General features: G+C 44.7%; 1 protein-coding gene across 1 annotated transcript; it reads right to left on the reverse strand.

Annotated features, from left to right (window-relative positions):
• Window positions 1–244: 244 nt before the first annotated feature.
• LOC143304131 (uncharacterized) lies at window positions 245–2,284 on the reverse strand. The gene is made up of 5 exons (XM_076626497.1): window positions 2,199–2,284; window positions 1,915–2,121; window positions 1,699–1,834; window positions 764–1,560; window positions 245–692 (listed from the first exon to the last, which is right to left on the reverse strand). Exons 1-5 carry the CDS (start codon window positions 2,282–2,284, stop codon window positions 245–247), a joined length of 1,674 nt encoding a protein of 557 aa, XP_076482612.1.
• Window positions 2,285–23,559: the final 21,275 nt, after the last annotated feature.

Below are 23,559 nucleotides of genomic sequence, written 5' to 3' on the forward strand. Positions count from 1 at the left end.
ACTCGATTCTTCTGTCGATCCATTTAGGGCACGCAAATAAGACATGCTCGGCGTCATCATTCGGGTCTCCACAGTCCCAACACTTCGTGTCGACCTCCTTACCGATCCTCTTACGGTAGCTGTTGAAGATGCCGTGTCCCGTGTGCATTTGCATCGTGAAGTGATCGATGTCTCTTCTATTCCTGGCGAATATGGTCGCATTACTTATTAATCTCCTGGTCACATTATCCTTATTATACATGCTTCATTCCGCCTGGCACTCCGTTGAGGCCTTCTTCTTTACTTCTTCCAGATCTTCTTTCTTTTCCGCATACCTCTCAATCACCTCCTCTCCAACAGCTAGGGTCTTATAGATATTCTTTCTCTCATATATCCCCTTCAACATTCGCACTTTAATGTAGATTGGTAAGTTCCCGGTCAATACACAAAGCGCAGCGAGGGATACGGTGCGGTAGGCCGTGGATGTGATGCACAGGGCAGTTCGTTGAGCCCTTTTTATGATCTTGTTTTTCTCGTACTTCATCGCATCAGCCCACACAGGCGCACCGTATGCTATTATGGATTCCCACACGCTGTAGTATAGCCTTCTTGCCAAACCAGGCGGACCCTTAATATTCGGTAAGATTGCTCGTAATGCTCCTATCTTGATGCCCGCTTTATCGCACACCGAGGCAATGTGCTTGCCAAATTTCCTATTCGTGTCAATCATTTAATTTTAATCACCTGTGTAATCGCGTCCACTGTACTCCTTCTTCTCCTGAACCCATATTGTCCCCTATGAAATGAGTCCACCCCCATACATCGTTCGATAATCAACTTGAGACATTTCTCCCACACTTTCCTCAAGGCCGGAAGTACGCTTATTGGGCGGTATGCATTAGGGAGCTTAGGTTCCCTACCCGGTTTACTGGGCAATATTACTCTCGCTGTTTTACAGCATCCCAGGATCCTACCAGAGTCCGTAATACTGTTAATCACCTTAGTGATAAGCTCTGTTCGGTTGTTTACTAGCAGCTTAACAATATCACCTGGGACCCCATCTATTCCCACCGCCTTCTTTCCATTTATTCTTCCAATGATTTCCTTAACATCTTCGTCCTCAAGCTGCTTCATGTTATAGGTGATATCCTCCCTGTCATGCTCTTCGACCTCCCTTAGCTCCGATCTGCGTCCAATAATGAACAAGCCTTTTAAAATTTCTTTCACCTTGTTAACAGGCATGTCATTTGGAAGCCCTTTCTTGCCACATCTATTCATAATCGTGCGATACGGCTTTCCCCACGGGTCCCTTTCTAGTATCTCACAGAATCCGGCCCAGGCTCTCTTTTTACTTCCAGCTATTTTTTTCTTCAGCTGCCTTCTTAGCCCCTTATAGTTACTAATAAGGGCTTTGATCCCACTGTCCTCCTTCCTCCTTGCTCTAGTTATTTTCCTCAATGCTTTGTGATCCTGAGTTCTCAGTTCTGCGATCGTCTCATTCCACCAGTGATTGCTGTACTTCTTGTTTGTCGTACAGCTCACCTTCTTCAGTATCTTGTCACAAGTTTCCACCATACATTTCTGCAGCAGTTAAGCCTTGTCCGCGTCGTCCGTCGTATTAAAATTCTGTACGTTAGCGATCTCGTCAAATTTAGCTAAAAATATGTCGGGTGCAAGACCCTTCGTCACATATTTAAAAAATTTAGTTCGATCACTTACGGTCCTCGTTTTAAACGTATGAGATATGTATAGGTGATCCAATGCTGTGAAAGCATTTAAAACCTTGTTCCTTACGTGGAGGTCGTTAACCATGTTTGTTGCACTGATTATGTCAGGGCAACTCGTCCTTCCATTCCTATAAAACGTGCATTTATCGTCCAGCATTATAGGGAACACGCCGTAACCGCACAGGGTTCCATCAAAATTCTTCCTCGCTTGTCCGTGGTTTGTCCTCCCCAGCACATGGACTTAGCGTTGAAGTCGCCAGCCACAATCACTTTCTTGTTTCTGCTTACACCTTTCCTTATCTCCGATGCAAGCTTGTTTATGTACGTCATGTATTCCTCAATCTTGATATTGGGGGAGCAATAACCACTGAAACAGAGGATATCACCTACACCAATACCCACTAGCCCGTCCTTCCTGTAGAAAAGCGTTTCATTCGGTGCTCGTTTTTTTGCGTGACCCAAATCGACGCAGCACCCTTAGTATCGTTATACCAGTAAGGTAGCTGCCTGTACGGTTCGGATATTACCACATCCGGTCTGGCCTCGATCGCGTTCTGGCACATTAGATCCTGCGCCATCCTACATCTGTTTAGGTTAATCTGGAGGATTTTCATCTCCTCCCTTGTCTTCCCTGTCGTAACATTCTCCTGTAACCGGGGCACGTCAGGGACCCCGTCACATGGTCAAACCTAACACCCGTCTCCTTGCTACATATCGCGCAGCACGGTAAATTTGGGCACGCTGCTATCGTGTGGGAAGGGACCCCTTCCTCCGCACTTCCTACAGACCTCCCTTCCGGGGCTCACAGCCTTACACTTGTTTGAAGTATACCCGAACATGTGACATCTATAGCACTTTGTCACAATGGGCAACACCCTGACTGTGGCTATTGTTAGGCCCGTCCTAATCTTAATATTGTCGCCGCCTTTATCGATGTACGCTTTTGGCAGAACAACGATCGCTGATTGCGTGCCCCACGGCGCCCTTCTCATCGCCATAACTTCCAGTTCCCCGATATCTATGATTTTAAGCTCTTTCTACAAGGATTCCACGAGCTCCTCCTTACTCACCAGCGGACCCACTTCCTTTATCTCCACCGACACCTTGTCTTGTAAGGGCGTCGCTCGCACCTTATTGCCAATAATCTCATTTATCATATTGGTAGCGACTTTCACCTCGCAGTCCGCCCTCATTTGTATAAGGATGTCCCCCGCTCTTGTTTTACGAATGCCCGAGCTTTCCTTAAGGACATCCTTCGCCGCCGTAAGCTCTTTATATGTTTGAAGCCAATCCTTACCCTCTCCTACTTTGATAAGGATGGCCTCGGGCCTTCTACGGGCTCTCAGCATCTTCGGCCCTCGGTTCTCGGTAGACGTCAGCGGCGGTGGTCCGCGGTCCTCTTTGTCATTTCTTCCCTTTTCCTGTATCCTACGTTTCCCCCTCCTGCTCCTTTGGACCATCCACTCGTCCCCGGATTCGCAGGATTCAACATATCTGGTGTCCATAGCACCCCTCCTCTTTGAATCGCATACCTCTGCATAAGAGGTATCGCCTCTTCATATTCTCTTGTTATACTCCTTGTCTTTGATTTCCAGCGGAGAGACCGTCTTCCTTTTGTTTCTGGATTCTGAGGACAACCCTCTTCTGCTGTCCCCGTTTCCCCTTCCTATCTCCTCCAACAGAGGAGAGGTTTGTGTGAATACCCCTACTTCCTCAGGTCTCTCCACTCTTCCCCTACCTCTCCTTCCTTTCTTGTGTACCATCGTCATAAGCTTGCCCCATACTTCATCCGCCTTGCTATTAGCCGCGGAAGTAAGCTCATGAATTTTCGGATCCTTCTTGGAGATGAGGTGTAGTCTTCTTACCGCCTTTTTCAGATCCTCGTAGGCTCCCTTCATGAGCTCTACCATCTCCTCGATCTCGACAGGCTTGACCATCACGCACTCCTCCACCTTTTGTTCCGGGGTTTTCTCGACCCTCCTTGCAACTTTCGACACCGATTTCATTTGCGTCTCTCTCAGCCTTTTCAATTTTCCTGTGATCGACGTGGCGCTACAGCTGCTTTCCGCCCCTTCGGAGACGCTACCCTCGTTGCTGTTTCACTCGTTGCTTTCGCGGCGATACTGGACCACGTTACCATAGAGGTGCTTTTCTCACCTTTAACTCCTCTCATTACGGGAACCAGGAAACTACCTCTTCCTGTTGCAATCACCGTCACTCTCGGTAGCGCCCTACCGCTACTTATACTCTGGATGCCCAGGTCCTTCTTTTCCATTCCTTCGCTGAAGTCGTCTCTAAACTCAAGGAGTTTTGTGTTCTTCTTGGGTGATCGAGAACTTCCTTTACTCCCTCCACTCATCTTCGCGCCGCCATTCGCGACTTCACCGTCGCTCTCCTTGCAGCTATTATGGTCCCCGGTCGTATTTACCGAACGAGAGGAGGTCCTGGAACCGACCTTCCTCTCGTCGTTCGCCCAGTCGTATGATGACCGTCGGGTCGAGCCTGGCACTCTACTCGAATCACCGACGGGGTCTGGAGGTTCCGAAACCTGGAGGCGCCGTAATTGTTTTCTCTTTATTCAACTTATCCATATTGTTAACTTGTGTTCAAGTCCGTGGAAATAGCCATAGTCGTCAACAACCTTGCTCAAAACCGTCCAAATATATCCACTCGTAGACCAAAAAGTCGCCAAATCGTCAACCAAGCCTCCCATAATCGTACTAATAATAATCACTAATCAATAAAATAATCAGTTACGTGAACGACTAATAATTAAATAATAACCAGTAATGCCTAAGGAATACTAAAAATCATATCACTAAGTAGTTAATAACTAATAATAAATAACCAATAACGGTTTATAAACAAATAAATAAATAATTAAATAAATGCACCTCCAGTTGCGTTCTCCTATTAGTCGTCACACAACTCCATTATATCTCCACGCCACGCAGCTAACCATCATTCATTTGCTTCTTATTTACAAAAGGGATCCCGGCTCGAGCAGCATAATTCGATAAAATAATGAAAAGATATCTAAATAGAACTCTCGTCGACCCGACTTTATTTCTTCGTAATAGGGGCTTACGCCGAGCCGACCATATGTTCTCTACACCCGCCTGTGAGGTGGCGACGCCACATGGCGACGCAGCTGTGGCGGCACGGGCCACGGAACTTTTCAACGGCTCCGGATACAAAGCGCGACGCCGCCAAAGCGCAACACCGACGTGCCCAATGAACCATCGATATCTTCACACTCTTTCCGCCGAATTCTCGGAAGAGCATACACGTGCCAGCACTGGGCTACGATATCGATGGGCTACGAAGGGAAGAATCTGCGCGATCCGAAACAAAAGCACAGGCAGTCTGTCTTACGCCATTAAATGTGTAACTCCTCGGTATTATTTGCATAGCAACGCGTCGAATGATCTCTCGGTGTCTATCGTTATTTGTTAGTTGTTACCAATTGTCTGTTAAGTGTAATTGTTAATTGTTAATTGTTAACTCTGATTGTTGATTAGTTCTAAATAAACTATTGTTCGTTAAAAACACCAAGAGTAGTTCCTTACGCACCTATCACCATACCACCTCACAGCGAACCACATCTCATGCGCGTCACGCACGCTAGCGCGTGCTTCCTAGCGTTTCAACGGGCAAGATGGCATTAAATGCCTCCCACGTGCATGTCTTAATTAAATATTACGCATCGCGCGACCGTAAAGTGTCGCGGCCCTACGAGTACAAACATCTAACAAACAAATGTACCTCGTCGTGTGTGATCATATACTGCGTCAATTACCAATTACCAATTGATAATTTCCCGATTACCAATTGATAATTGTTGACAACTTTTACTAACTTGCATCGGCATCGAGGCGTAACAGTGCGTCTATTCTCATGCCATTTTAATCCTCCTTCGTTCATTGTATCCAATGAAGAAACATACGAAAAGGTACTTACGCGATCCGCCTAACCACTAGCAACTCGGCCGCGCGTGGCATGACCCTCTCCTCCGTCATTGTCTACAAACGGCGCACCATCTCACATCCCCCGGTATCTCATCTCTAATTACCGGTATTATGACCCCACACGTTAACTCCTAATAATTTCTTACAAGTTCTTATGAGCAGTAGGCAGTAAGTACCCGGCTTCCTCGCCAACTGATATACCCACTAGATTCATTCTCATTTTATTATCATAGGTATCAATCCTGCAACGCAAAGTCTATGCAAGTGTCAACCTTATTTTCTACTTCGCAGAAGCAGATATGTCCCCCTCATTTGCTTATAATAAGAAAAAGTAAAAAGTAAAAAGCAAAATGTAAATAGTAAAAAAAAACAAAAAGGAAAAAGCACTTAAAATGAATCGACATAAGTAATGCAAGCACTAAACAAGAACTGAACAATAAACAAGCACTAAACAAGGAAAATTGCCTAATATATATATATAAAATAAAGTAAAGTAAAGTAAAATAAAATAAAATAAAATATCTCCCCCCCCCGGGTTTAAAGAAAAACACCATCTCACTTCAATTTAATATATGCCGTATGAAACCATCTGTCCCAATACTCTTTATTCTGTATTTATTTACAGGTATCGCACCTCCTTCGCAGTAATCACTACTTCATACAACAGGTACATCCCTCTCACTGGCTTATAATAAATAAGAATACAAAGCACTTAAACTATCTCATTCGCTTATAGTAAATAAGAATACAAAACACTTAGCACTAGTCAATCGTTGTAAAAAACCCATCACATATTAAATAGCTACCAGCTAACCTTATAAGGCACCATTTCATATTAACTTAATAAAAGTAAGGTAGCAACCTATCCCCATAATCCTCGTTTTTACCTATTTTAGGTATCGCCACCTCCTTCGCAGTATACACACTGCTTCACAGAAACAGTTGAGTTCCACTCAATTACTTATAATATAAAAATACAAACCAGTTAACGTAGCCATCTTTATAAGTACAAGTCACTTAATCTAGAGAAGTAACTTGCTATAAATATACATAGCTACACAGTCTAGGCTAGAGGAATCCATCTCAATGTCAATTTAATATAATTATTGTAATAATTATTGTAAACCCCCTGTCATATTAATCATATTCCATCCTTGTTGACAGGTCTCGAAACCTCCTTCGCTACACTACATCCTCATCGGTTGGCATTATCTACCTCTTAAGGGATAGTACAATCATTCTTATGCTTACACTGAAAATTTAAGATAACAAAACGCATATAGGCACATGTACTACCTAAATAAATAACACTACCCATCTGATTCTTATTTGTAGGTAATCACCCGTCAACGCTCGCGCTCCAAGCACGTACCGATATTGGATTTCCTCCACTAGAACCTTCGAGCTCAGCCATAATAAACAACTACATCCTTAACACGGCAACTATTTATCATTATATCATAATATTACTTAATTTTACACACGCTACGAGGAACATAACCTATCCCGTGTCTGCCTTCCTATTCCAACTAATTCTGAAATCCCAACTTTTCGCACATCTTATCCTTAAACTGGATTGCTTATCGAATAAATAATCCTTCCACCTGCACATTTATATGATAAAATATCTTTATTATCTATGCATCGTAGCCACAGAAAAACTTCTCAATCGCTTCATATTTATCATAACATACCCCACTTGTACCGCCAATATAACCGCTATAACCTCAACTTAACCATTACGTTTCCTTTAACAATACTAGTAATTATATACGGTTAAAATGCCCCATTTAATTACTATAATACAACTGTGGCGAATCGGTATCAAATGGACGCAGACAGGTCGAGGCATCAACACGGCGCAACACCTCCCGGGCGATCCGCTGGTACCAACCGCCAACACTAGAGGGCTACGACGACAACGAGTCTGTCTAACTCGCTAGCGGTCGAATATACGAGCGATTGATACAAATACCGCACCTAGCGAGACTCCTTCTACGTCTAAGGCAGGGACTACCGGGCATAGCCTTACTGACGAGTCCACCGGAGTCCCGGGACGAAACGCACGACTCCCTTTTCATCCGCCACACAACTATAATGCAACTACGACTCCTTATTGTCCACTAATAGTCCACTGCTTCGTTTTCAGTATTTGATAGTATGTTATTGTCTTTTTTGTCGTAACGTGTTATCTGTTATTTATTATACTTATATCAAATATGTAGAACACCCCCCACAATAACACTATTAGGAGCTCTCAATACACTTTATCTTATTATTATTATACGATCACACACGACTCATTATGCACTAAAAATATACGAAAATATATGCCGTTGGCGGCAACGATCCAAAACACGTCCGTCCACCTCCACGTCTCGAGCCGACTCTAGACCAACAGAGATACCTTTTTTTTTGTGAGGAGGGGAAAATGCTGTTACGCATACCCAGGGACCCGCGTCACTGAGTTATGTGGGTCTCGGCAGATGACGTCGCCATACCCACTAAAAACTCCTCCTCCTATTCACTGCATTGAGGTACTCGAGGTACCAACCCGGTACAATCATTCGACATTACTTCGGGTTGGCCTCTACTTACGCGTAGCCATCTTCATCGGCAATCTTCTACGCTATACTTTTCTCCTCCTGCTTTCTCTTCTCCGCAGAGCCTCCACCTCCCTCTCCTTGTTAAGCCAGTTTGTCATGACCTTAGTACACATATTGCTAAATTTCAGCCATAGCCGCTCCTCGGCAGCCAGCTTCTCCACGATCCGGTTCTTTATTCTACATTCTTCTCCTATCTCGGCCTCCAACTCCGCGCGCTCCCCAGTCCATCTAGGGCACCAGAACAGCACATGTTCGGCATCGTCCACGGTGGCTCCGCAATCCCGTGTGCCTCTCTTTCCCCATCCTGTGACGGTACCAATTGAAGATACCGTGTCCAGTGAGAATCTGCATGACGTGGTAATTGACGCCCCTCTTCGTTCTGTAGAAGATCAACGGATCCTCTATCAATCTCTTAGTCCAGCTGTAGGGATTGTGGAATTGTAGGGATTCCACCCTCCATCTGTCCTCTTCTTCGGTCTTCAGCCTCTCCATCTCCTCGTACTATGCCAGCTCCGTTCCCTCTGCATTCCCGACGATCCTCCTCTTCACGCCGTACTGCTTCCACCGCAACCACGCCTTGATGTGTGTGGACATGTTACCCGTCACCACGCACAAGGCTCCATGCGACACTATACGGTAGGCGGTAGACGTACGGATCATCGCCGCCCTCTGTGCCCTCTTGATGATATTCCTGTTCTTCAACTTGTCCAGGGATGAGGCCCATATAGGTGCACCATACAGGACCACCAACTCCCATACCCCATAATAGAGCCTTCGGACCGCGTCCCTAGGCCCATTCACGTTGGGGAGCAGGCCTCGTATGGCACCCAAGAACCATTCCGCCTTGTCACAGGCCGATTCGAGGTGGGGGGAGAACCCCCTAGCAATATCCAACCAAACTCCCAAGTACTTCACTGTCTTGCTAGTGGAGATCTCCCCCCCCCCCGTCCCCCACGTCGTAGTTAAAACTCGTCGGTATCCTCTTCCTGGTTAGGAGGATAACCTCCGTCTTCTCTCTTGCCAGATGAAGTCCCACGTCGCTGCACCAACTAGTGGCCGTACTGATGACCGCCCTTATCCTGTCCTGGATGCCAAGGAACTCCCTGGCCTTAAGGAGTACCGCCAGGTCGTCGGCAAACGCCACGGCTTCGATGTCCTTCTCCCGGTCTCCAAAATTCCGTCGTACACCCCCGCACCGACCTTCCTCCTTACGATGCCGCCCCGGCAGTGCGCCATGATCCTCCTATCGGCCAGGTAATCTCCGATCAACCCCTGAAGTCGTCCTGGCAACCGCCTCCTTCGCGCTTCCTCCAGAATATTCTGCAGCCTCAGCGTATTGAACGCGTTCTTCACGTCAAGGACGACCAGAACGCATACCAGGCCCTTTCTTCTGCAGTCCTCTGCAACCGCGACCGTCCTGTTCAGGGCTTCGAGGGTTCCCTTCCTCCTCCTGAAGCCAATCTGGTGCTTGTGGAAGGGATCTCGCTCGATGCTCCTCTCGATGAGTATCTTCAGTGTGTGCTCCCAGACCTTGCTCAATGCCGGCAGTATACTGATCGGCCTGTAAGCTGACGACAGTGTCGGGTCTCTGTTGGGCTTGGGTATCAGCACCACCCTAGCCACCTTCCATACTGCCGGTATGCTACTGCAGTTGTTAACTCCATTGAGCACAGCTAGGAACACCCTCGGTCTTCGTTCCGCCAACAGTCTGACTAAAGTACCGGGGATCCCATCCACCCCTGCAGCCTTCCTAGGATCGCATTTCCCGACAGCCATCTTTAAACCTTCCTCGTCTATCCGCAGATCATCGGCTCCGTCGAGTACCGCAGGTGGGGCTAGTCCGATTCCTTGCCTACCCGGTCGCGGTTGCTGCCCGGTAACGAAGAGGTTGTCCAGGATACTCGCCACCTTGTCACCTCCTAGGGGCTCGGATGGTGCCGACCGCACCGATCTGCTCCTCACCACTCGATACGGCCTGCCCCACGGATCCTGGTCTAAAGTGGCACAGAACCCCTGCGAGCCGCCACCGCTCGTTGTCCTCTTCTCCTGCTCCCGCACATTGCGCTCCTTAACGTGGCTGGCTCGCTGTTCCACCAGTAATTGGCTCGTCTTTTCGCCCGCGACGTGAACTTCTTCCTCAATGTCTCGGCACACTTGCGCTCCAAGGTATTCTGTAGCCTTTCGCCGCATGCCGACTCGTCGCTTTTTAAAACGTGCTCCGCGTAGACAACGTCGAATTTGCTCACAAAGCTATCCGCATCGATCTGCTTCGTCGAGTACACGAACGCCCCGCCAACCGCCCTCCTAACGCTGCTCGTAAATACGTGTAGTATATAAAAATGGTCAGAGGCTGAGTACCAATCCAAGACGGCACTCCTCCTCCAACTCAGCCTCATACGTCGATCGATACACAACACATCCGGGAAGCTAGTCCTTCCATTCCTCAGGAAGGAATAGTTCCCCGTCGTCCTAATCAGTACCAACCCGCGCTTCGTGATCACGTTCAACAGGCATGCCCCCTCCGTTCGGTCCTGATGCCACCCCACACTCTAGACTTGGCATTAAAGTCGCCGGCAACCATTAGCGCCGGTGCGCTTCTCCTCCCCTCCTTCAGAACCCCGTTTAGTTCCCTCCAAAAAAGCATCGAAAATGCACCTAGTCGTATTCGAGGAACAGTACCCACTGACACAGAACGCGTCGCCGACCCTGATTCCTACGATCCCAGCCTTTTGGACCAGGGTCTCGCTCATCGCGTATCTACCGTTAAACAGGGTGACCCATGCGGATGCATCCCCGCTCTCGTCGTTAAACCAATAAGGCAATTGCCTGTAGGGCTTAGAGATGACCACGATGTCCACCCTGCTTTCACACGCGTACTGCATCATCAGGTCCTGCGCCAGTCTGCACCTATTTAAGTTAATCTGTAGGACTCTAATTGAGTCCCCGTCTAAACTTCCTAACTCCTAGGCGCACCATCAGGCACGCCAGCGAACCGGTGATGTGTTTCGCACGGATCACCTCCTGCCCCGAACACATCGCGCATCTAGGTTCCCTATCGCAGTCCTTCATGGCGTGTTCGGTACTCCCACACCTCCTACAAAGTTCCCTATCCGGGCACACCACGGTACATTTCGCTGCCACGTGCCCCAGCATGTGGCTCTTGTAGCAGCGCCGTGCGCCGGTAAGCAACCTAACTGAGGCTATGGTTAGCCCCTCAACCTCCTATCCCTATCTTCGCTCGGCACCCCGTTAGCAGGGAGGACCACCACCGCGACCTGCGTGCCCCATGGTGCCATCTTCAGGGATTTCACCTCCACGCTCACACTGTCCTTGATCCCCCATAGCGCTCTTATCTCTTCCACCAGTTTCTGATCTGCAACGTCGCCCTATTAACGATCGCGGCCACCTCCGTGCTGTCGCTTAACGCGGCTCTCAGTCTCATCGCCGCCTCGTGCACCGACACCGTCCTGTCGAACTCTATCAGGGTGTGCCCCGCCCTCGTTCTTCGGACCCCCGTGGCTCCCTTCAGGGTGCTCCTAGCAGCCAGTATCTTCTTATACGCCTGGAGCCACTCCGAACCTTCCTCCACCTTTACCAGGAGCGCCTCCCTCCTTCTTCCATCCCTCGGTTCAGCCCTATCCTCCGGGGCCACCTCTCGACTATTCGTCGGGCGCGCTTTCGGAGCCTCCTTTATAAGGGAGCTCTCCTCTCCCTTTTCCTCCTTTCGAACTTCGTCTACACCTCGGAGTCGTCACTATACTCCTCCTCCATCCTGGCCTTACTGAACGTACTCCCCCAGGCCTCCGCATAAGAGACGTCGCCTTTTCGAGGCCTCTTACGCTCCTCTGTCTTCGCCACCTCGGCCAGCGATATCCCTTCCCTCTTGGAATATCCGTCCTCGCTGGCCGCCGTCACCCTACTGACCGCTTCATCGACAGGATCCCTCCTCCTCTTCCTCCTCCTATCCTTGTGCTCTCCGCACTGCTCCAGGGACGATAGAATACCTTTCATCATATTCCCTACCTCCCTGATATCCTCGCCTTTGTTCTTGTCTACCCTGAACTTTTTCACAAGGATATCGGTATCACGGCCTCGATATCACGACGTCTATATGACGGCGTCGCTCGTCATCGTGTCATCCCTGACACTGTCGTCCGCTTCGCCAGGCATGGTCGCACTCGCCTTTTTCGCTACAGAGTTTTTATCCACCACCCTTCTCGCCAGCAGCTTGGCGTAGGCCAGTGCTCTCGTCGTCACTGGCGTACCGAGGTCGCCGTCCCCCATCCCAGCGGAACCCTCCGAATCTTCGATTACTCCTATCTCGGGCCTAGCACCGCTCGGAGGGCTCCTCAGGGCCTTCCTACTGGGCCTGAAGGGGTCGTTCTCCTCATCCCCCCTACTCCTTGGTACCACCGAAATGGTGACGTTCTCCCCTATCCTTACATCGGACACCACCCTCGGCTCTTCTATACTACCCGCCAACCTCCTACCATAGATTAATAGAGACTCCTAGCGCACCCTTAAACACATATTCCACACCTGAAATACAACCATTACGAGAATTATCTCAAGACACCGATTCAATCATCTTCGAAGCAAGGCATGTAAGATTCCAAAAGGGCATACAAAAGGGAATACTACGCCGAAAATAAGAGTCTGGAGGACCAGCCTAACTCTAACACCGGGGGAATGTAACGTCAACAAATATCACCAATACCGACTCAGCCTGGGGCCGCCCTGCGTCCTTTCGATCGCCAATAGATCTCCCGTCCTTGACCCCCACCACCGCGAGCTGTCTCTCAAATAGAGAGAACCAAAATACGATCTTCTGCTGCTTCAGCGGTGGCACGCGGATGGTTTGCAAAATCGTAACCGTAGTCGTATTGTTTCGACATCCTTAACGCGCTCAGACTCACAATATTAATTTCGCTATCTCAAGATCGTGGAAGTCACCAATGTGGAGGATTAGTCTTTATTTGGTTGAGCGAAATAACGAAAGCGAAATATTGCTGTCGCAATCCGTTAAATATATCTCCAAATAAATAAATAAATTACAGACGAATTGTGAATGGCTAGTACAAAAATATATTACGAAATGAATACCCGATAAATACTCGGAGAAACTTTGTAGATCACTTCGATAATTGTTTACACGAATAATGCTCTTCGACTCTGTTCGATGAACTCCTTCGCTCGTGATTGCGTCCGTTTATTTATACTGGTCGGGGGAGAACCAGAAAATTCGAATTCGTCTACGTTTGACGGTTGTATGTAGCGGCGACATTGTTTTGTCCGGAGTTTATTTGTTCTTACATTACTTGAAACCTAACGGTCTTGATACTCCGAGGCAAAACAACAACATGAGTCACCCTCGATTCGAATCGTTCTGTAACTCATGTGCCGCTACAGATATATTTTTTTATATTTATTTATTCAACTTGTACCTTACAATATGTCCATTCGGCAAATCTTTCTAATTTTATTGCTAATTAATATGGTCCATGCAGTACTTAAGCCATGTATTTAAGTTTTTAAGTCTTCATTTTGCCTTTTACTTTTATTTACAATATTTTGTGAGTAAACAATTAGAAATATTTTTTGCATCACACAGGACGATTTTAGATGCGGGTCTCTGCATAAATCATTCTGTATGGTTATGTAATTATTTCATTCTAACGGGTTGCAATTAATCGTAACTGATTCTCATATGTAAAAGCACGATTATTGAAACAGCAGATTACGTATAGAGGTTGTGTTGTATTTACAAGAAATATCTTACCTTCTTCCATTGTTCATTTACATTTCCCATTCTTTTTTTTCGATACACTTTTCTTGGTTATGTTTTAGACTGGCATTACAATTACAGGACATGCTTAATATTTATATAAGTTTTACAAGTTTATACTCTATAAGTTATGTGTGTTGCGCAAAACATGGAAAATCGCTGTAATTAATTATGAAAATTATTGAAGAAAATCTAAAGTCATAAAAGGAATCCTATTACATTTTTTATTAATTACTGTTGAGGTATTTTGAAAGCAAACTAACAGAGTACAAGTCTACACAAAATTTCATTCTTTCACTAAATTTTGCAAGTAAGTAAGTGTCCCTTCAAGGAAAAATTTTTAAATAATAATGAAATTGACAGAATTCTGCTATTACAGTAAACAATTACACCGTCATAGAAGTTACAAAATTTGTTAGTAGAAATGGAAAGATAGCAACGTAATTGCTTAGAAGTGCTACAAAATATAAAACAAGAAAGAGCAGAGAGCAGTCTCATTGGTAAAAAAGGATTCGCTAAAATAGTAGGTCTTGCGATAAACCGTACAATGTATTTTGCAGCGATATAAGCATTTGCAACATGCAACGCTACGACCTTAAATATCATTCACATCTCAACATAAAGAAAAACGTATAGAGTTCATAAAGATATTTGTACAGTATACAATGTAGAAAACAGTAAAGAAATGCAATCCGTCTAGTTGAACGGAATTGTAGAATATTCAGGAAGTTCCTAGCCAACAATATATTATCTTCTATATTGTAATTTATCGTATATCGACATATGTTGGAGATATCTATAACAAATCAAAAGATATAGATATTGGTCATCATATCATCGAAAACTCCATGCAGATTGGACAATGACACAGCAACGGTTTGAACTTGTGATATATATTTATGTGGCGGGGAATTTGAATAATTTGGCAGACTCGTAAATAATTATTAGTAAAAAATAAAAGAAAAAATTTGCGGTTTGAAGTTTGACACAGTAACGGGAAGAAGATGAACAACGTGATTCGCTTAAAACGCGCAGCATTATATACAGATACATATATAAAAAGAAGAAAACTATAACGATTCCAATTTTTCGTTTGTGCACTCAAATCACATAATCGCGTGAATAGCACACAGTTTTGTAACAACTTTACTTAAGGAAATGGACCGAATTATTTTTGTCAGATATGCGATGCAGTACATCAATTTTCTAATCACGAAGACGAGATCCTCCTTATTTCACAAACGAATATATTTGTATACTTCGAATGTAGAATCATGCTTTATCTGTAAGGAAACTATATCCAGAATTTTAACTTGTTTCTCTTAATACAAGGATTGTGCAATGTAATATAGCAACAATAATATAACATAATATCAAGTTTCAATTTGGATAAACGAACAAATGAAACATTTGCTTATGTAATACAAAGAAACCTATACGCAGTGAGGTCGCAATCGATGGAAAAGGTTGTAAGATGCAAAAACTTCTTGAAGAGAACTAATGAACACCTCAAAAATATTTGAAAATTGAAAATCTTATGAACAACCTACTTTTCGATAAATATGCGGCATTTACTACAGACGTATTTGCATTTTCTTGTACAGAAAAATGCAATTTGCGTAACTTGACCTCCAGTTGCTAAACAGGAGCACAAAACTTCACTGCTTTGACTGCAGAAAACGCACTCCGTCATTTCCTCTTTTATGTCGTTGCAGTCATCCTTGTACGAGTTACAATACTCATCGTACCATTGAAAACTGGCTATAGTCACGGTATAGGTGACAATACAATTAATACAATGTATCAGTGCGGTAGTACTGTTAGATAGATGATACATTTACACTGTACATGAGAATGTGTGTGTAAGCGTCAGAGGACGCCCAGGTCTTAGTTGAGACAAAAGACTATTGGTAGCTGTTAGAAGCATCTAGAATAGTCTGTTTGACAACAAGCGTGCATGTTAGAAGGTTATCGATGTCTTCAGAGTATAATATATATGTATGGATGTTGACTGCAAATAAAGCAATTAATTTATTATATCTTAACAAGTACATTCCAACCGAACAGATGTATTGTCAACGATTACGTTTCTCATCCACCCAAAATTTTCAAACCAACGTTACTGCACTCAAGACTGTCTATAGATAATATGCAAAGAAAAACCTGAGAACACCTGAAGTCAAAAATGTTTCAAGTGAAAACATATTTAGTGCTTGCACAGGAGACTAAAATCAATCATCGCTGTATGAAACTTGCAACCGCTTATGAATGCATTTTCGACTTGCATTTGAAAGTCCTGTAAAATGTTCTTATTGGCATTTGAATCTATTGGGACAACCATCTCATATGAACTGCCTTAAAATGTATGGAGTTTATTGTTCTGAATAACCTATTCCTGAAATGGGACTCCTGCCAAATTTTTAACTCAGGACGTTTTGTGAAATTACTTGATCATATGTCGCACTGGAACACTATAGTAAATTTGTATATCAAAAATTTGATCTATATGAACATCTGCTGAACTCGATGTATCTTTTTATTACCATCATATGATATTGCTCCATATCATGAAATATATACATGCCGTAATAGGAATACTATCATCAAATCTCTTCAAATGAGGGAGTGGCAAATGACGATGCGTATTGACAAGATTGCTCGATGAAGATCAATTACGTACTGTGTCCGTGGATTCCAAAAAATGAGTCCCTAAGTAGATGGAAAAAGGAGAGGAAACAGATAGATCACAAAGAGCTAATTATTGTAAGGGAAGAAATCTAAAACTCCAAATAAAGAACAAAAAGGAACAAGCTGCTTATGACGCTATCGTTCCTGGTCTTCCGTGTTCGGTCTCAATTACTCTTGCAGTATATTGTAGCAGGTTGTGTAGTATATTTGAGCATATTGTATTATATTTTGATGCGTACTATCTCTTCGACCACTTGTTTTCACCATTAAGACAAAAGAATAAAATGCTGATTGAAGATGCTTATTGTGACCTCAACTTAAGAAAGGAAATACTTCTTTTGATGTATATTCGAAACTGGAACATGTATCAACCTCGATGATGACCTTCATTGTTAGATTGAACTTTAGGTTTAAAAATTTGTATTTCAAAATGTGGTAGGAAGAGGATAAAACAAATTGTTAGTAATACTGAAAATTACATTTATTTTTACTGAAATCACTGAAATTAATACTAAGATCAGTGAAATTATTATTTTTCTAAAAATATTCAAGCCTTGAACTTTTTTTTCGTGGGGAGATCCTCATGGACACTGTCGGGGTAGTGTCGGACTTACCGACGAAAACCCCACGATAGTGTCACACAGTACAGAAAGCACGATATAAAAACCCCCCAAAATAAGCGCTCGAATCAATCTGTTAAAATATTTTGACGCAGACTCTTGTAATACTTTGAATCATTCTGTAACATTTTGTACCGTTACTCTGTTAGATCTGCATAATAAACTCTATTATCATATATGTCGGAGATGAAAGAACACCGGAGCTTTTGGAATTTTGAATAATCCCGCAACATTGTAACCTAGAGTCTACTATAGCTGTAATTAAACAATTGTAGTTGTTCAATCCGATTGTAATTGTTCGAGATTAGTGATAGTGAGCTTTCGCTCGAGGCGACAGTCCGTCGCCTAACGTAGTCGCGGCCAAGGGATGAACGCTTTGTCTAACAAAGGTATGGAGTAATTCTATAGCCCTCCTTAAAAGAAATATTTGTGACGGCACGCGACGGTAAACATTCCAACGGTCTCTGTCCTGTAGCTCATCACACGCAGAGCCTATTCTCCGAGTAAGATTATTGCCAGATGTCGATGCGTCTCCGCAGTACATGTTCGGCTAGCCTGAAGGCCCGTTATAAATCTTAAGATTTAGTCAACTAAAGTCCTTCAAACAGACAAACAGTCTTTGTCCCACCTACGGGAAAATAGGGGAGACCTATTTTTCAACGAGCGGCGTCTCCCACTAGCAACTTTCCCTCGAGGGCGGCTAGCATCTTTTTCTAACCACCGATATGGAGATTGACCAATTAGCAGCAACGCCAATTTCCCTTACATTCTGAACGAAGGCTTTTCTCGACGAATCCGATGATCTCGTGTCCTTAGACACACCCCATTATAGTTTTCCTCTGTGGCATCATCAGGACGGGAAAGTCATTCTCGCTCGCGATTTCATCGATGAAAAGAGTAACCCTTTACGACCAGTGAATATTACGCGTCCGACTTAGATTTTGTGAGCACGTTCATCTATCATCCCGTCGACCGCGGATTCGTTATTGAACCTAGGATCATTGTCATTAGTTTCTCGAGTACCTAACTACCACGGTTACTTGTCCGGTTCTATAATAATCGTATTTGCACTTGTCAATGTCTTCTCTATTGCATAACGACAACGTGTAACCCAAACGAAGATTCGTTTCACGCCCCTAACCCTAATTCTAATGTAAACCCGACATATATATATATATAATTAATTAAAAAGGGGGAAATATAATTCTGTAATATCGTAGAATAGCTTTGATTGAAGATCGGCTGAAATTAGAAAACACCGTGTACGTCGTCTTTTTGTAGTTTGTTTACATCCAAGAGCGCCTAGTAACAGTGACGCGAGAAAAGATAAACAGCGTCAAAACAGAAGTACGGTTTCATATTTCAAGGAGTGGCAATCAAGAGGCCAGAGCATGTGGGCCGAAAAGTGTGTGTGTGTGTGTGTGTGTGAGAGAGAGAGAGAGAGAGAGGACGAGAGCAAGAGCGAGCACGACCGAGCAGGAATGCATTGGCGAGGGTCAGAGTTGATCGAGACGTCGAAGCATAGAGTCGTTAGAATTGTCGAGTGTTAGAGTTGCTAGTGAGAGAGAGAGAGAGAGAGAGAGAGTTACAAAATATAAAAAATACGAGCGTTGCATTTAGTTTTCCTGTTAATCAAACATCGTTTCTCTGTCTAACTAATATCTGTATTTTCAATCCATTATTAATAAATTATAATTAATCGGACAAAATTACACCTTTAATATATTCCGATATTACAAGTGGGGGCTCGTCCGGGATTGAATAAGACAGAGAACGACACGATTTAACGGAGCTATTTGTGCGGGAGTAGAAAAGAATAGAATAAAATGGCAAACGTTGAAGACGAACGATTGTCGGGTGAAGAGGATTTGACGCTGGAAGAGCTGAGGAGTAAGCTCGCACAGATGAATCTGCCTATATCCGGTGCGAGATCAGTGCTGGTTGCCAGGTTGAACAGAGCGTGCAAACCTGGTCGATCTACTCCTAAGGATTCGAAGCGTGGCGAAGAACCAACAAACCAGCGAGATCTAAGAAGCAAGCAGAGAGCCGAACGCAGTCAAGAGGGAGAGGAAGACCTCGAGAAGCTGAGGACGAAAGAGCTGAGAGCGCGTCTCGTTAGCTTGGGGTTGAAGGTAACGGGAAGAAAATCCGAACTACGCGCGCGGCTACAGGCGGCCCTAGAAGGAAACGATGTATCGTCGGAAGAAGAGAGCTCCGACGAAAGTGAAGGAGAGGACGATAAACAAGGCGCGCGAGAATACAAGAGAGGCACGCGAGTGGTGTATCAGGACCGCGATGAGTATCACCAGAAGGTATGCGTCGGTTCGATGTTGAGTCTTAAAGACGTAGAAGACTCATTAGAGAAATTCAGCGGGGATGATCTGCTGAGTGTAAATCAGTGGGTGGAAGACTTCGAGGAAATGGCAGAAGTGTGGGGTTGGTCAGACGCCCACATGGTGGCCTATGCTAAGAAATTACTCGCAGGCTCCGCTCAGGCCTTCGTACGACAAGAACGATGCGCGAAGTCCTGGGCAAAGCTAAAAAAGGCGTTGAGGAATGAGTTTGAAAATGTAGTAAGCGACCAACAGATACATGGCGAGTTATCCCATAGAAAGAAGAAAGCAGATGAGAGTCTGCAACAATATATGTATGTAGCATCGGGGAGAAGGGCCTAAGAAACGTCGAGCTAACTATAATGTCGCGAGAGCCGAGGCGCTGTCGGCTCCATCAATGCATTACCGGGTCCTTCAAGTAAATAGCCTTGCCGAAAAGACCTACGTGACCCTGGCTACGAGCGTCTGCAGAACACGTGTGCCTAGCAAAAGACAATAGAATGCTACAACGGCCAGAGAGTCAGTCGAGAAACAGAGTTTGCGTGTGGCGTTGCCGAGAGAGTATTGATTGCATTTTGTGAAAGTCGAGTCGTTATCTAATTATTTAGTTGTGCTGTTTTCTGTACGTTTGGTGTGAATAGTTCAGGTTGAACAACAATCGTCTTTCTCTGTCCGATTAACATCTGTATCATCCATTCCTTGTAAATATATTATATCACGATATTACATGTATCACATGTGCGGGATTGCAAAACAAGGAAGGGCTGATACGCAATCCTTGATAGACTACATTATTCAAGGCATTCCCGACGAGGTCGCGAACAAGACTGTGCCATACGGAGCCAGGAATATCGAGCAATTAAAAGAGCGTTTCAGGCGCTACGAAGCGATAAAAAGAGATATGGAGATGAGGACGAAATTTGAGGAGCCGAAGAGTAGCAGGAACAAGGAACCCGGTCGATCTGGAGATGCGAGGAAGGCGCGATGCTACAATTGCGGTGATGCGGAGCACGTGTGTGCGGAGTGTCCGAACAAATCGAGAGGACCTAAATGCTTCAAATGTAGGGAGTACGGACACATCGCATCAAAATGCGACAATTTGGTTCCAGACACTGTGATGCAACATTCGCTTATTATTGGCGCAGACTTTTTGGACACTGTTGAAATAAGTATAAAAGGGGGAGAATCTTTTATTAGTAGAATAAAGGACGAAAATCCCGATGAGTGTCCGGAAGTCCTCAAGATAGATGTAGAGACACAGGCGAGTGAGATAGATTTGTCACACGTTAAGGACATGCAACATAGGCTAAAAAGAGATTTGAAGAGAACCAAAGCATTGCTAAGAGACGCTCAAACGATGCTGGAGAGATCGAAAGGTGACTCGACGGGTAAAGCAGCTTTACGACAGCTGAAGAACCAGTTAGAAGATGCAGTATGCGCTAGAGCAGTTGCAGTTAAAGCGAAACAGGCACTGGAGCAAGAACGGAATGAGACGCAGGCTTCGTTGCAGGAAGCACTGCGGCAACGTTCCGAAGCAGAAGATCGTGTTAATGTAGCTAGTCGCGAACGAACTGAGCTACTGTCGCAATTGGAAGAAAATAAAGAAAGGTTGGCAGAAGTTTTGAAGAAGTATCGGGCAGCTGTGCAGCAAGTGTCGGAGGAACGGAGAATAGTGGCAAGACACGTGGTGATTGGCAAAGTGGACCACGAGATGGTGTCCTCGTCAGATTCTTGCGGCCAGCAGGAGGACTTAGCGAACATCACGAGGAGGAAGAATCTGGCTAAACAACAGCAACAGGATGTTGTTGATGATATTTGCGAATTTACTGAGAAGGATAGCGTTGCGGGTGTGAGAGTTGTTTCAAGTTTTCGGATAGACTCGAAGAGAGTAACGCAAGGCGAACGAAAAGACAAGGGAAGTCGCACGTGCGGAATCCCTCCAATAATATCGATACGAAGATTCGATATACAGAGGATGTGGATGACGAAGACGACGATGGGATTGTCGAGGACACGATGAACGTGAAGACCTTCGAAAAAGAAGAGATCATAGTCTCGGTAGATGGTAAGTTGTTAACGTCTTCCATCTACGAACCGAGCCTACGAAAATGTCACGATGCTGCCACGACGATCAAAGCCCCTGACAAGAGTGAAATGGGTAAACAAACAACGGAGAGGAAGATAGAGGAAGAGCGAAAGAGGAGCAGTAGCATCGAGGACGAACAGGCCGCGGTGTTCCAAGAGGAACGAGATCAGTTGCGTACAGATGCAAAGAGACGGATCGAAGAGATCCAAGCCCGAGACAAGTGGACGTATAACAAGAGACGCAAGAAGGCGACAGCATACAGGACGGGAGATTTAGTGGCGATCGAGAGGACGCAGGGCGGTCCCCAACTAAAGCTGCATCCGAAGTTCCTTAACTAAAAGTAAAGGTCTTGCGAAATGACCGATACGTAGTGCAGCGAGAGCAGCACGATCACGGCAGCCGACCACATGAAGTGGTGGAATGTTAACGATAGTGATGTAAGTGCGAGCAGCGATGATGAGCACATCTGAGGGCAGATGTGATTGTCAGGAAAGGCCGATTGTAATATCGTAGAATAGCTTTGATTGGAGATCGGCTGAAATTAGAAAACACCGTGTACGTCGTCTTTTTGTAGTTTGTTTACATCCAAGAGCGCCTAGTAACAGTGACGCGAGAAAAGATATGCAGCGTCAAAACAGAAGTACGGTTTCATATTTCAAGGAGTGGCAATCGAGAGGCCAGAGTATGTGGGCCGAAAAGTGTGTGTGTGTGTGTGAGAGAGAGAGAGAGAGAGAGAGGACGAGAGCAAGAGCGAGCACGACCGAGCAGGAATGCATTGACGAGGGTCAGAGTTGATCGAGACGTCGAAGCATAGAGTCGTTAGAATTGAGTTGCGAGTTTTGTCGAGTGTTAGAGTTGTTAGTGAGAGAGAGAGAGAGAGAGTTACCAAATAGTTGTCAAGTTATTTGATGTAAGTACGAGCGTTGCATTTAGTTTTCCTGTTAATCAAACATCGTTTCTCTGTCTAACTAATATCTGTATTTTCAATCCATTATTAATAAATTATAATTAATCGGACAAAATTACACCTTTAATATATTCCGATATTACAATTCTAATGTAAACCCGACATATATATATGTAGATATAGTAAATACTCGAACTTCTAATCGGATAAGTTTTACAAATGTTTATTAGGGTAAGATTTATTTGTGTCGATAGGATTAATGGCGAAAGCTAATTTTTACTCGTTCGGGGGATTAATATAATACGGTTTATGACAAACGCTATCGTATGATGTAGGCGATGGCGATCGAGATTAGAAGGAATGCGTCTCGCAATGTTCGGAAATAAGTGAACTCGAGGGCGAAAAACTCGGTACAGAATCTTCGTGATTTAAGTCTAACTCTTCTCTGCGCCTCTTTTCTTCCCTTGTAACTTCTGCAGCAATTAATCGTTTGTACCAACGTTCGGCTCGCTTCTTGCTCAGGTGACTTTTATCTTCTCGATTCTTTCTTGTTTTTGTCATCTGATATGATCAAGGTGAAATGAATATCACTCTCTGTGAGCGACTTGTGCGATTTCGCAAGCCTTTCCCAAAGACGGGCAATATTTGCCAACGATGGGAGGAGGAATGCGAAAGTCGATAAGTGTTTTCGATAATTGAGAACACCGTAACACAGGTTTAACACAGCGAATAATCAGTTAGATTTAACAATTTAGAAAATATATGTCATTCTTGGCAACTAGTGCAGTCGTAAGCGAGAAATGATTATTTTAATTGGCAACTAGGTTCACTGTGGACAATCAGTGTGGCTTCGTAGGCCT

Source organism: Bombus vancouverensis, unplaced genomic scaffold, assembly GCF_051014615.1.
Source record: "Bombus vancouverensis nearcticus unplaced genomic scaffold, iyBomVanc1_principal scaffold0022, whole genome shotgun sequence".
Classification (NCBI taxonomy): domain Eukaryota; kingdom Metazoa; phylum Arthropoda; class Insecta; order Hymenoptera; family Apidae; genus Bombus; species Bombus vancouverensis.

Excerpts from the sequence above, each read along its gene's own strand:
- LOC143304131 (XM_076626497.1), bottom strand. The coding sequence starts at position 2,284 with ATGGCGCAGGATCTAATGTGCCAGAACGCGATCGAGGCCAGACCGGAT. Across the intron at positions 1,835-1,914 it reads GGAGGACAAACCACGGACAA|GAATGGAAGGACGAGTTGCC; the intron begins GCGAGGAAGAAT and ends CACGTTTTATAG. Across the intron at positions 1,561-1,698 it reads ATACGTTTAAAACGAGGACC|AAATGTATGGTGGAAACTTG; the intron begins GTAAGTGATCGA and ends TAACTGCTGCAG.